This window comes from Engraulis encrasicolus, chromosome 4, assembly GCF_034702125.1.
Source record: "Engraulis encrasicolus isolate BLACKSEA-1 chromosome 4, IST_EnEncr_1.0, whole genome shotgun sequence".
Taxonomy (NCBI): Eukaryota; Metazoa; Chordata; class Actinopteri; order Clupeiformes; family Engraulidae; genus Engraulis; species Engraulis encrasicolus.
The window spans coordinates 32,901,012-32,913,950 of NC_085860.1; the positions used below are offsets into that span (position 1 = coordinate 32,901,012).

The 12,939-nt window shown below is 43.0% G+C and overlaps 1 protein-coding gene across 1 annotated transcript in view; it reads left to right on the plus strand.

Annotated features, from left to right (window-relative positions):
• The window catches only part of pidd1 (p53-induced death domain protein 1), a 40,302-nt gene that overhangs the window by 9,989 nt on the left and 17,374 nt on the right, over positions 1–12,939 (plus strand). The window contains exons 3-9 of the mRNA XM_063197245.1: positions 6,798–7,211; positions 7,414–7,569; positions 9,255–9,306; positions 10,797–10,998; positions 11,897–12,046; positions 12,180–12,353; positions 12,781–12,928. Coding sequence (XP_063053315.1) covers positions 6,798–7,211; positions 7,414–7,569; positions 9,255–9,306; positions 10,797–10,998; positions 11,897–12,046; positions 12,180–12,353; positions 12,781–12,928 — 1,296 coding nt within the window. The remainder of the gene's footprint in view (positions 1–6,797; positions 7,212–7,413; positions 7,570–9,254; positions 9,307–10,796; positions 10,999–11,896; positions 12,047–12,179; positions 12,354–12,780; positions 12,929–12,939) is intronic.

A 12,939-nucleotide genomic window follows, 5' to 3' on the forward strand; every position in this document is an offset into this window, starting at 1 on the left:
CCGGCCTCTGGACTGTACAACAAAGCTTTAGTAGTCTATGCGGATTGAACTGTGAATTACTATTGGTCTGGACTCTGTGCCACATGGCTCTGTCTGTAATTCATCTTCTTATTCCTGTACATACGTGTAACCCATCCTAGTTTTGTATTGATGACACAGCCTATTGTAAATACTAACCTGATTTGCCGTAGATTGTGTAGTGTTGTACTAGCAGTAGCTCTTGTACTATATTATTACTTGATATATATTGCTTTTTTGCATATGGGGGCTGTTTCAAAACTACATCTCACTGGACTTGTATAGTGGCAGTGTTAATTTTGCTGCAAAGAACATTTTGTCTCATTTTGTTTTAGTGTGCTTCCATTCCATGTTCCATTATTTTGCAAACTTACAGTATTCCTTTTGGACAATTAAACGAAATATCAAACCTAGTTTATAGTTACAACAGATATGTAGTTTGATATAGTTACATCACGGCTCATTGAAATTGTGCTGCCTATTGCCAAATTTCATCTTGAATATTTATTTGATCTTGAACACTGCTATGTAATAGACTAATATAATAACTAATAAATTAATAGTATGGCCTACAGTAAGATTTGCAGATAAAGATAGGCATCTTTGCATCATAAATGTAGCCTACATACATTATGTAAATTTACATCACTAGTCTATCTGGAAAGTCGAATTGGCAGACGTGGGGAAGATCCATATTTTCGTGTATTGAAAGTGCATTTTTTTTCCCAGTCATAATGAACTGAAGAATTTGATGGTGGTGGTAAGTGAAAAAGGGAACCTTTGTAAAAGGAAAGCATAAATTATTGAAATGAATTACTAAGAATATAACACACTGCGCCTTTAAATTATTTTTGTAACAATTAATTGGGTAGGCCTAATGTTGTAAAATATGTTTGTGATGGGGAAGAAAACATGCCATTGGTAGCTAACCATAATTTTAAGTTTCTTTACAAATGCTGACATAGCCTAAAATGTCATACTGGATTAAGTTTCCTTTTATTAAAACTAGCCATACGTTAAATGCGTGCAAAGTTGTGTGATGCTTTATCAAGTGCTTAATAAAAGCACAAAAATGTGATATCAGCTGTGATTTCAGAGTGGTTTTAGCGATCAAAATACCTACGATACTGCCCTTGTCTTGGATGTGCGGGGCTTGATAACGAATGAGTGTAGTCAGAGAAAGAAGTTTAGCCACAGACCTCTATGTGTTGCACGATCAAAATGCATACAATCCCAGAATGCACCTGTGACTGATGGGCGGGGACTGATGTCATGGCCACGCCTTCCCGCGGGTCGCAGCGAGAGGTACTTGAACAGAGTCAGTGAATGAATCCAAAACGTATTAGTCCAAAATCAAACATATGAGGTTTCCAGCTTCAAGCCGCTCGCCTGAGAAAAAGAAAACAAAAGCAACGCCACCGGGTAGCCTATTCCTCCAGCACTTCTTCCTGATCTCCGTCGTCGGCCCCGGATTCCACTCGCTCTTCACACAATAGCCCCATGGCCTTGTTGGGATCGGTAAAGCTCACCTTCTTTCCCATCCATGTAAAACGAAGGGTGGCAGGAAGGGCAAAAGTGAATCGGACATTCAGCTCGTGTAATTTCTTCCTGGCGTCATTAAATTGCTTTCGTCGGTTTGCCACCTCTCTGGTCATGTCAGGAAAAACAGATACGTTGCAGTCGTCCCATTGTATTCCTGTACCCATGCGAGCCTTGGCTTTCACTGCTGTCATGACACGTTCCTTCTCCAAAAAACTGTGAAAACGAACGATGACAGGACGCGGCGGTGCTTCCTCGTCCTCAGACTTTTCAGAAGGGACTCGATGAACCATTTGCAACTCCGACTTGGCCACATTCACTCCTAATGCATTCGCAAAGAAGTTCCCCACGCGCTCACGCAGCCTCACCTGACTTCCCTTCTTTTCTTTCAGTCCAAAGATTCGCACATTGAGCCGCTTCTCCCGGTTGACCATGTCAGTCACAATTGCACGCAACTCAGAGCATTCTTTAGCATTCGCCTTAGCCTGCTGTTTCCAGCTTTCTCGATCATCTTCTAATTCGGATATCCGATTCTCAGCCTCATCCAATCGCTGTAGAATAGATGACACGTCTGTCTTTATTTGCCCTTGATCATTCTTGACGCTTGTCACGTCTGCTTGTAGGGTTGATAAAGTTCCACTGAATCTGGACATTTCCTCCATAGCATTTTGAAGTGCGGCTTGCAATTCGGCAAATCCAGGTGGTGTCTTGGTCACCTCTGTAGTTCTCTGCGAGCTAGCATCGTTAGCACCTGGCTTAGCAGTGCGTTGCCTCGACGTTCCGCTCATACTGGTCTAATTTAACTTCACCAAACTATCACTTATTTAACTCGTGGTGGCACTCATACGTCTCATGCACCATTCCCCCGCAAATATGAAGTCTATCGTCTCATAAAATCAATTTAGTTTGGGGTTGCGACGGAGCAGCTCTCTCACACGTCCATCTCGTTTCTCGATCCCACGTGACTCCCAGCATTGACATTTTGACAAAATCCACCAACTGAACCTTGTTGCACCCATAGCACCATCATGGCACCCCCACAGCAACCCCCCCCCATGAACATGTACAAGCACATGCAAACCTTTTCTTCATTATGTGCACACTAATTCAAGCGCAGAAATCATGTAGAAAACAATGATTTTCTATGATGTTCCCAAAACTCTTTTGGTTGGTACATTATGGTACATTATCCATGTTCTTACCTAGCAGTTATACTTGTGTTATAAATACACATTCAAATAAATATATAATATATATAAATATATTCAAAGAACATGAATGTTGGACTTAAAAAACCTTCTGAATGTTTGTGAATAGGGTCATTTCACGTGAAATCAGACACTTTGGGACCCGACCGACACAGATTTCAATCATACTTGCTGTGCCTGTTTAGTAGCAAGGTAGCACCCCAGAACTGCATTTGTGTGAATCTGACACCAATATTAAGGGAGAAACAGACTAGCAAATGTTTATGAGGGTAGGACACTATGCATTCAGCCTTGATTATATCAGTCAGTGTAAATCACAAAATGATGTCTGAGGTGTTGTTTGAAAGCTCTTTTCTGGCTCTACAAATTACACACACAGCATGGAATACAACAACCTTCAGAATATGAATTATGAAAAAATAAAAATTGAATATAAAAAAAAACTTATATTTTAAAATGGCTGGTTTCTTGTCTAAACACAGCCTGTAAGGTCATAAACAACACCTGAAAATGGGGTGTTTGGTTCTTTATTCATTTCAGAGATAATGGGACATAAAGGTTGAAATGAGTTGTAATGAAGTAGTAATAGAGTAGTGTCAGGGACAGGGCTGGACTGGCCATCTGGCATAACAGGCATTTTCCCGGTGGGCCCTGCACCCTCGTCGGTCCCTATTCCAGGTACTCAAAAACTACACGGCTTCTGCCCATTGTCAATGGACACAGTGGAAGCTAGACCATTTTAAGCATTCAGAGAAGGCAGGGTTGAAAGAATAAGCTCAGTAAAGGAATTTTCTAAATGTTCAAGCATCAAAGGGTATGTTGTAGCTGTATATGATGGCAACTAGTGGCTAGCATGTGTTGAGGAATGTATGGCGAGCACTGGAGAGGTGAAACTGAACTTCCTGCATCCTCATGGACCATCTCCATCCTTCACATATTCCGATAGACATGCTGTCATGTGATATTACTATGGTATTACCATATTCTTACTAGGTGATGTGTATGATGCCATATTTTTGAGTCCCATTATCTCTGAAATGAATAAAGAACCAAACACCAGCATTTCAGGTGTTGTTCATGACATTGCAGGCTATGTTTAGACAAGGAACTGGCCATTTTAAAATATAAGGGTTTTTTTATATTCCATTTAAAATTTTTCAATTCATCATAATTCATATTCTGAGGGTTGTTGTATTCCATGCTGTTTGTGTAATTTGTAGAGCCAGAAAAGAGCTTTCAAATAACACCACGGACATCTTTTTGTGACTTACACTGACTGATATAATCAAGGCTGAATGCATAGTGTCCTACCCTCATATGTAAACCTTCGCTAGTCTGTTTCTCCCTTAGTATTGGTGTCAGATTCACATATATGCAGTTCTGGGGTGCTACCTCGCTACTAAACAGGCACAGCAAATATGATTGAAATCCGTGTCGGTCGGGCTCCAAAAGTGACTGATTTCATGTTAAATGACCCAATATGTTTATTTCTTTTTGGGTCAAATTGCCCCATATGGTAATAAATAGATACTATCCTTGATAATCAAATTTGTTTTTTCTTTTCAAATGTTATAAGTAACATAAATCCATATTTAGGGAGTATATGGTGCCACTGAAATTTCAGTAATATGTTTCCATCTGTTTTTAGACCAATTCATTTCCAGAAAAAAATATTTTTTTCAAATTTTCGCCTAGTCATGGCTTAAAGACCTCCCATATTGGAGAAAAGATGGCGGGAAAATATTTCCCGTAGTACAATTACAACACAATAAAATGCCAAAAAAGACATGGATGTGACAGAAAAAATACCCCGTTTCTCAAGTGACTACACACATTTCTCAAACTCTGAGAAACTGTAAACATAATATCCTGCAGAAAGGCATTTGATAAAGGTCTTAGTTGAACAAAAATACCTTTGTTTCAGTTTTAAGTGTAATATAATGCAATGCAATGTAATGGAAGGCTGCCAGGAGAGGAGGACTCTTAAAATGAACTGAAAATATATAACTTAAAAATGACTCATGTAGCTAGGTGTTTCCCAGAGAGAAGTTTAAATACTGACTCACTTTGAGTGTCTGAATCCACCCACATTGTTTGGGTTCGAGTCTGATCTGGTCCCACTTTCTCTGCGCACAACATCCTTTGCGCTGTTCAGTTGCGCTGCACTGCGCTGTTAATTCCTATTCCTTAGCCTATAACCTATTCATGGGTGGTTGGCGTTTAAAAAAAAGTTTTTCCAATTCCTAAAAAAAATTATGGAAAAAATTGAAAAAAAAAGAAAAAAAATATAGCACTTAACTTAGTGGTCCATGGAATTTCGCCTTATTTGCCATTTTTTTGCCATCAACACATTGCATAGGCATGTCACACCGCAGGAAAATGAAGTCACACCACAGGAAATTCACTGCATTATGGCCATTTTAATCCTTTTGTATATGGTTGGTTGACATGAAGCCCTGTTTTTACGTAACATTAGTTAAAAACCTATAAAATTGATATTTTTCCTCTTGAAAACAAATGTAAATGAAAGAAGAACATCATGTTTGAGAAGAGAACATCATGTATGAGAAGAAACATTTTTGTTCAGATGTATGGAAAGGTTTATATGTCAAATGTCCTGTGGTGTGACTGTAACATTAATACAACCTGGAATATATACAGCTATAAAATAAACCAACAACATTTTGAATCATTTATAAAGCATTTGGCATGATTGCATAAATATTAACATAATATAAAAAATATGAATGTGAAAATAACCCAATACAGTAATATTAACTACAAATTCAATTTCATAACACAAATTGTGTCCTGCGGGGTGACATGTAACTCAGGTTTGTGGACGGGCAGCTGCAAGGCCAACTACAAGGGTCTTAAAGACAGGCTCCTAACCAGTTATACCTCAGTTATTGGAGAGTGGTGTGGAAGTTTAAGGTGACTATTAACCTCTTAATATGTCTACATATTGCAATGTTTCTGTCACACAATGCTTAGGTTAATTTTTTGGTGTCCCGTGGTGTGACTGCTCTTATGGAAGGAAAAAAAAGTTTTTTATGATTGAAAACACATATTAAGGTTAAACACAATATCATTATCTAGTTAGCAAGAGCTCGGAGGTCAAAATGTTTCTTCTCATCTAAGACTAATATGAAACATAATGTATCACATCTTCTTTCATTGACTTTTGTTTTTTAATGGAAAAACAACAGTTTTGTAGGTTTTTAACCAATGTTATGAAAAAACAAGGCGTCACGTTAACCACGCTCATACATAAGTACTGATAGCTGGATGTCTGACGGGAGGGCAGTTTTACTTATCAGGAGTTTTTCCTGCATACACTGAAGGTCCTCTAGTTTGTTTTCTTGCTGCACTGCTTTGCTCTGCTTTCCTTGTTTACTGATGTATTCTGCATTCTCCGCACACTCTGCACTTGCTAGCTACTATTGGTGCCTTCACGGGCTCGGGACCTCTCGAGACAGCTGACGACACTGCTCACATGACAATCGAGTTCTGGAGTTTGGCGCATGAACGCCACTGATCCCGGAACAATCGGGATTCATGCATGTTTTGCTTTGGTTCTCTTTTCTTTTTTTTCACCTCACCTTGAGCCTTCACACCCACGACATATCATTTTAGCTGAAGTAGACTAAATCAAACAGTCAGATACCAGCAGTACTGACATATGTACATCTGCAATTGAATGACATCAACTGGTGTTGTTGATAGTGATTACAAGATGATATTTTAGCATTTCTGATACTGTTTGTTTACATGCTAGTTCCATGTTGATGATGTGTGTGTCGTCACACTAAACATTAACTCGGGAACTGGTTGTTATATACTTCCGCCTGAGATCAACCTCCAGAAATATCGATCTGACATTGCGTCACTAAATGTTCACACCCACATTCCCGAGGTTTTAGGTCGGCTTTCTTGGGATTCTCAACTTTTTGAACGAGGTATATGTCCTCCTTTGGATGCACGTGTGTGCTAAATGTAAAGTAATGACATGCATCTCCTCCATCATTCCAGGGCATCGTTTCCATGACGCCCAGGGCTTGCCCCTTCCCGGCCTCCTCTCCTCCCTCCCGTCCTCTCTGTGCTCCCTCTCTCTCCTCGTCCACCTTGACCTCTCCTTCAACCGCCTCTCTGCCCTGCCCTCCGGCCTCTTCTACCTGGCCTCTCTGGGGGAGCTGGTGCTGAGCTGTAACCTCATCTCCAGCCTGCCGGGGGAGGTGGGAGCACTGGCGACCCTGCAGAGGCTCATCCTCCTGGGCAACCGTCTGACCGCTCTGCCCCCTGAACTGGGGAGGCTCCAGAGGCTGCGCACGCTGGACGTGTCAGCCAATCGACTGCAGGCGTTGCCCGCTGAGCTGGGTCACATGACCGGCTTGAGGACGCTGGAGCTGTCGCAGAACCACCTGAGGGAGCTGCCCGCCAGCCTGGGTACACGGAGACACACACACACACACACACACACACACACACACACACACACACACACACACACACACACACACACACACACACACACACACACACACACACACACACACACACATAAAAGTGTAAATTCTGAAGGATATACTCACGTACACACATGTCCGTTATCAACTCCCACTGCCTCCTCCCTGTTTTCCATCCACAGCCTCCCTCTCCTCTCTGCGGGAACTGGTGGTCCATAGCAATGACCTGCGGAGTGTTCCGGAAAGTGTCCTCTCCCTCCCCCACCTCAGCCTGGACCTGCGCAACAACCCTATTGGCCGGCCCCCCACCCCACCGCCTCTGCCCCCCGCACCTCCAGGTTAGTCCAACCTTCTATTAATCCCCGGTTACCAGTATACTACCGGATGGTGTGTTTGGAGGATTTCACCTTTGTTTGCGATCATGCTGAAATGTGAAGTTCAAGTATTTAATGGCTGCATCACATAGGCATTTTGTAATACATTGAGCCCAAATACTCACTCTTTTTTTCCTGTTTTAAGTGCATTAAACCATAGGAACATCTAGATTCTAAACTGGTGTCAAGTCATTGACCCTTACACCTTGGGCCATCAGCACCGAGTACAAGGGCCAGGGCTACAGTTCTTGTTATGTTCTTGATACTGTACAGACTATGCCCAGTGTTGTGATTCTATTATGAGAACCTAGTTTCGTAGTAAGGCAGGTGAAGTTAACCTTGAGGTAATGGTAAATCATCTAATTGAAGAGCATGGAGTCTTCATTTGTCTAATTAAGCAATAAGCCACGAGAGGCCGTGGGTTATGCTCGATTGATAACGGCCAAGGGGAGTGCCGTAAACGTTCCCTTGCCCGTTGTCAATAGAGCATAACCCATGGACTCAAGTGGCTTATTGGTTATCTAAGTTGAGGAAGTGATTGTGGTTACCCCGGCAACGTTACTTGGCGTGCGTGCGCCGTTGCGCTGCCAGACACACACTTCACTACAAAAACTCAGCAAGGGGCGATAAACATTGCAGGAATGAAATGTCTTTGCAATCACACTGATACCCCAACCACAGATGGTGCAAAGATGTACTCTTCTTGCAGACTCCCTACCCCAACTGCAACATAATTCTCATTACCGATGTAGATGCGCTTGGTCTAACTTAGACGTGCATAGAATCTTCAGTTTGAAGGTGTAGGTTTACGCTCAATTGACCTCGGCTGTCAGCGAATCAGAATCGAGAACCGGACCGCATAGGTTTACCACTTCCTGTAGGGTAACAAAGCCTGGGTGATCACTTAGAGGGGTATGCCACTATTTTGGGGCTTAATACAGTTATAATCGTCGGCCTGGGTTTATAAAGGTGGTAAAGTGTCTTATTTTTCATGTTAAGCGGTTTTGCAAATTTTGCTACAGTGATCCATTGACTTTCACTAGCTTAGCCACGTACTCCCTCTTTTAACTTGTCTTAAAGCAAGACAATGCCTAACATGAAAAATAAGACACTTTACCACCTTTATAAACCCAGGCCGCCGATTTTAACTGTATTAAGCCCCAAAATAGTGGCATACCCCTTTAACCTTGTTCTTGGAAAACCCACCAACTGAGCTATTCTGCCAAAGATTCTCTATTGTAATTGAGATTGTCTCTGATTCTACTAATCAGCACAGAAACAATAACCTTTGACCTTTGGTCGTTACCATAGCATTCTTTGTAGTTACAGTAGGTTGCAGTGTCATCATGTTACAGTATATCTAATCTGGAAATATCTGTGGAAACACTACACACACACACACACACACACACACACACACACACACACACACACACACACACACACACACACACACACACACACACACACACACACACACACACACACACACACACAGGACTGTTGCCATGAAGGATTTAATTATATTATGATATTCAGAAGAAAAACAAATGTTAAGCTTATTTTCCATGCAATAGGACTGTGTGTGTGTGTGTGTTTGTGTTTGTGTTTGACTCATGGAGTGCCTTCTTGACAATTGTGTGTTTTAGCTCAGGAGGACTCTGCAATACCAGAACTGCACTTGGGAATACACCAGCACAGGTACAGTATGGCAGTATGAGCACACAGTATGCATTTAATAGTATGCATTGCCCATCATTTTCACTTTTGTTGCGCATGCACACTCTAAAGCTAGATTCACGCCTCGTGTAACTGGCGGTAACCTCACTCGTACCTCCCTGGCGACGATGGCGTGCGCTCAAAATGACGTCACACCCCCCTCCGCAAGCTGCCGCGGCGCGAGGTCGTGCACCCCACATTTTTTGTAACTTGCCGTGCGTCCACCAGCAGCGACCATGCAGGTAGGCAGACAAAGCAGGAGTTGCCTATAGAGGAGATACACCTACTGCACTACAGAAGGGACCCTGCATCATTTTGAGGATAATAAAATGTCTTTTAGAGTTATTTTATCTTCTCCCTTAAATGTTGTTCAGTCAAACAATTGTTTAGCCTACTTTGTTCAGTAGGCCTAAAGCATGTTGTGTTTGGCGATCTATTTATAAATTCTGCAGCCAGGACAATGCTCTCACATGGTCTTGGAATGATCTGGCAATGTAAGCTACAACAAAAATCTAGTTTTATTGTGATAAGTCATAAGTCAGACGTTCAGTAGCCCTACAGCAGCCGTGTTTGGCTTTCTATTTTAGATCACTAGAACCGCTGCATCTGATTGTGCCGTCGATTTCTGCAATTTCTCTCATGAACAGCCGAGGGCACACTTCCGAAAATGCAAGCAAACGCGTGTAAATGGCGCTTTTGACTATGAATGGTCTGCCACATTTTAATGGTTCTCACGCCAAATGCGCCAAATTACGCACATAAAGTATGCTGAGCCCTTTACTCACTCCCTAAGTCAGTCATCCGTGACAGACATCTGTGTCCAGACACATCTATCGCAGATTCAGAAAAGTCATGGAAACAGTTCACCTGCTCAAAAGGTGTTGTGCAAGACGGAATCTGTGCAAGCAGGAATTGGTGCAAGCAGGAACCTGTGACAGACTGTCACCTTATGGTGGTAGGCGGAGGCATAAAAACAAGCTGAAGAATCGAAACAAGAACCGTGCCATTGTCAGTTTCAAGGTCTAATTTTGGGCTGTCTATTTTTATTATACAGTATACTGTATTTCTACGACTTTTTTGTCCTTTTTTTTTGATGGGACAGTGGAGGAGCGACAGGAAATGACTGGGATGGATTGACAAATGACATAGGTAAGGAATCGAACCCGGGTCACTGGAGTAGTAAACCAGTGCCCTACCGTTAGGCCACGTCAGGGCCTAATTTTGAGCTGTCTGACGTGTTGGTGTCAGACTGGTATGGCAATAAGGAACAGTCTGCAGCTAGTTGGTTAGCACGCTAATTCTGAAGAAAATCTCTATTTTGCTATGTAAATACGTTGGTGATAACTTCAGGATTATTCTCCACAGGTGAAGTTGATTAGTGCGTGCAGATTACACTTCAATATGGTGCAAACATCTTCTACGGAGCCTTGAAAGTAGCTGTTGTTTGTACACGTGTGTTCTGTGTCTTTCAGATTCACTGTGACCGCACAAGGATGCCACGTCTTCATTCCCGGAGGGGTGGAGCTTCTGTTTCCACGGAGATGTGTGGCGTCTGTCACCAGGCTAAAGTGGGCGGAGCATGTCCTGGACCGGAAGTGGGTGTGGCTAGAGGAGCATGACTTCCTGCTCAGTCGACCGCTAGAACTCCTCCCCCATGGCGTCTCTTTTGAGAAGGTGTGTGTGTGCACGCATGCACTTGTGTTTATTTATGCATCTCTGTCTGAATACCTGTTTGGCTACGTACCCAAGACCTGTATCCTGTATAGCAGTGTTTCCCAACCTTTTTTGTGTCATGTACCCCCTAAGCCTTTTCGTTGTGCTATGAGTACCCCCAAACTCGTGTTTTACAGCACTTTCTCTGTGGCAGTGTGTGACTATGCTCCATGCATTTGTTACAAATATTTTTTTCCAAGTACCCCCTGCAGTATGCTCGCGTACCCCTAGTGGTACACGTACCCCTGGTTGGGAAACACTGCTGTATAGGGCTGCACGATATTAGAAAAATATGCGATACACGATAACATGACTGTATATCGCGATATCGATATTACTCGCGATATTTAATGTATACATACATTTTCCCCTCTCTACTTGCCATTCTACAACTGAGAGCAATGTTTTATTTCTGAGAAATAATAAAGCTTTTATTTCTTATAAACTGAGAGCAATGTTTTACTTCCAACATTATTTTTATTCGGAAAAAACATGGCTAATATACAGCATCAACTTAAAATGCCAACCTTTTTGGGAAAGTATGAGGCTGTTATTAAAAATGAAAAAGTAGGTATCATGATATTGCCAAATTTTGCGATACATTTTTCGATATATCGTTCAGCCTTAATCCTGTACCGTTAATTTTTTAAAAAATTATTATTATTATTTTTTTAATCTCTATCTGCCTCTCTCTCTGCCTACCTGCCTCTGTTGGTCTCTCTCCCTCTCACAGCCTGTCTTTTCTCCACCCTCTCACCATATCTTCCCTTGCTTCTATCTGCTCTTCATCTTTCTCTGTGAGGCATCCCTCTCTCCTAATACTCATACTTTCCCAATTCTCCCTTTCTTCCCCCGATAGCCTGTGGAGGTGTGTGTCCCATACAGGCGTGTGCGCCACAGGGAGGTGGTGGTGCGCAGATTTGACGGCCAGCAGTGGAGCACTCTGCCCACTCTCACCAGGAGAGGGAGCCAGAGACACAGCAGCCAGCCCAGGGGACGGCCAGCACGGGTACATGATGCAGTCAGACAGATGGAAACACACAAACACACACAAATGTGTTTTCCCTCCAAATATTGATGAAAATCCTCCAAAGTAATATTGTATATGTATCTTGTGTGTGTTTGTGTTTGTGTGTCTGTAGTTGGCGTGCTGCAGTGTGAGTGAGTTCTCCTGGTTCGTTGCCGTGGCGCGGCCGGTGAGTGATAGTTGCAGTGTGTCACCAGAGGGGGCGCTGCTGGTGTCACGAGCTGACTCGGGCATTAAACTCAGATTCCCCCCACAGGCCACCACACACACTCGCACCGTCACCCTGCAGGTAGGAAAGCGTCACGCGCACGCACACGCACACGCACACGCACACGCACACGCACACACACACACACACACACACACACACACACACACACACACACACACACGCACATGCACACGCACACAGACACAGACATATATGAACATATACACAGGCAGACCTACACATTTGCACCATCACAGGTGGACTCACAGCCATCACAGGTAGACATGCAGACATTCTCCCACAAATTGGTACAAATATGTCTTGGTGTTTCTATTAACTATGACGTAAAACTTTCATATATATTAAAAGCACACTGACTGCATGTGCTGAAGTGTGTGTGTGTGTGTGTGCGTGTGCGTGTGTGTGTGTGTGTGTGTGTGTGTGTGTGTGTGTGTGTGTGTGTGTGTGTGTGTGTGTGTGTGTGTGTGTGTGTGTTTCTCCACAGGTGCTGCAGGTGGCGCTGTCTGAGGTGCAGGCCTTGAGTGGCGATCTTGAGGCCCGGGCCTCCCCTCTCCTGCGTCTCTCTCAGACTCCCAGCATGCCTTTCCTCCAGCCAATCACAGTGCAGATTCCCCTGCCACCTGGCCTCACTGGTAAATTAACA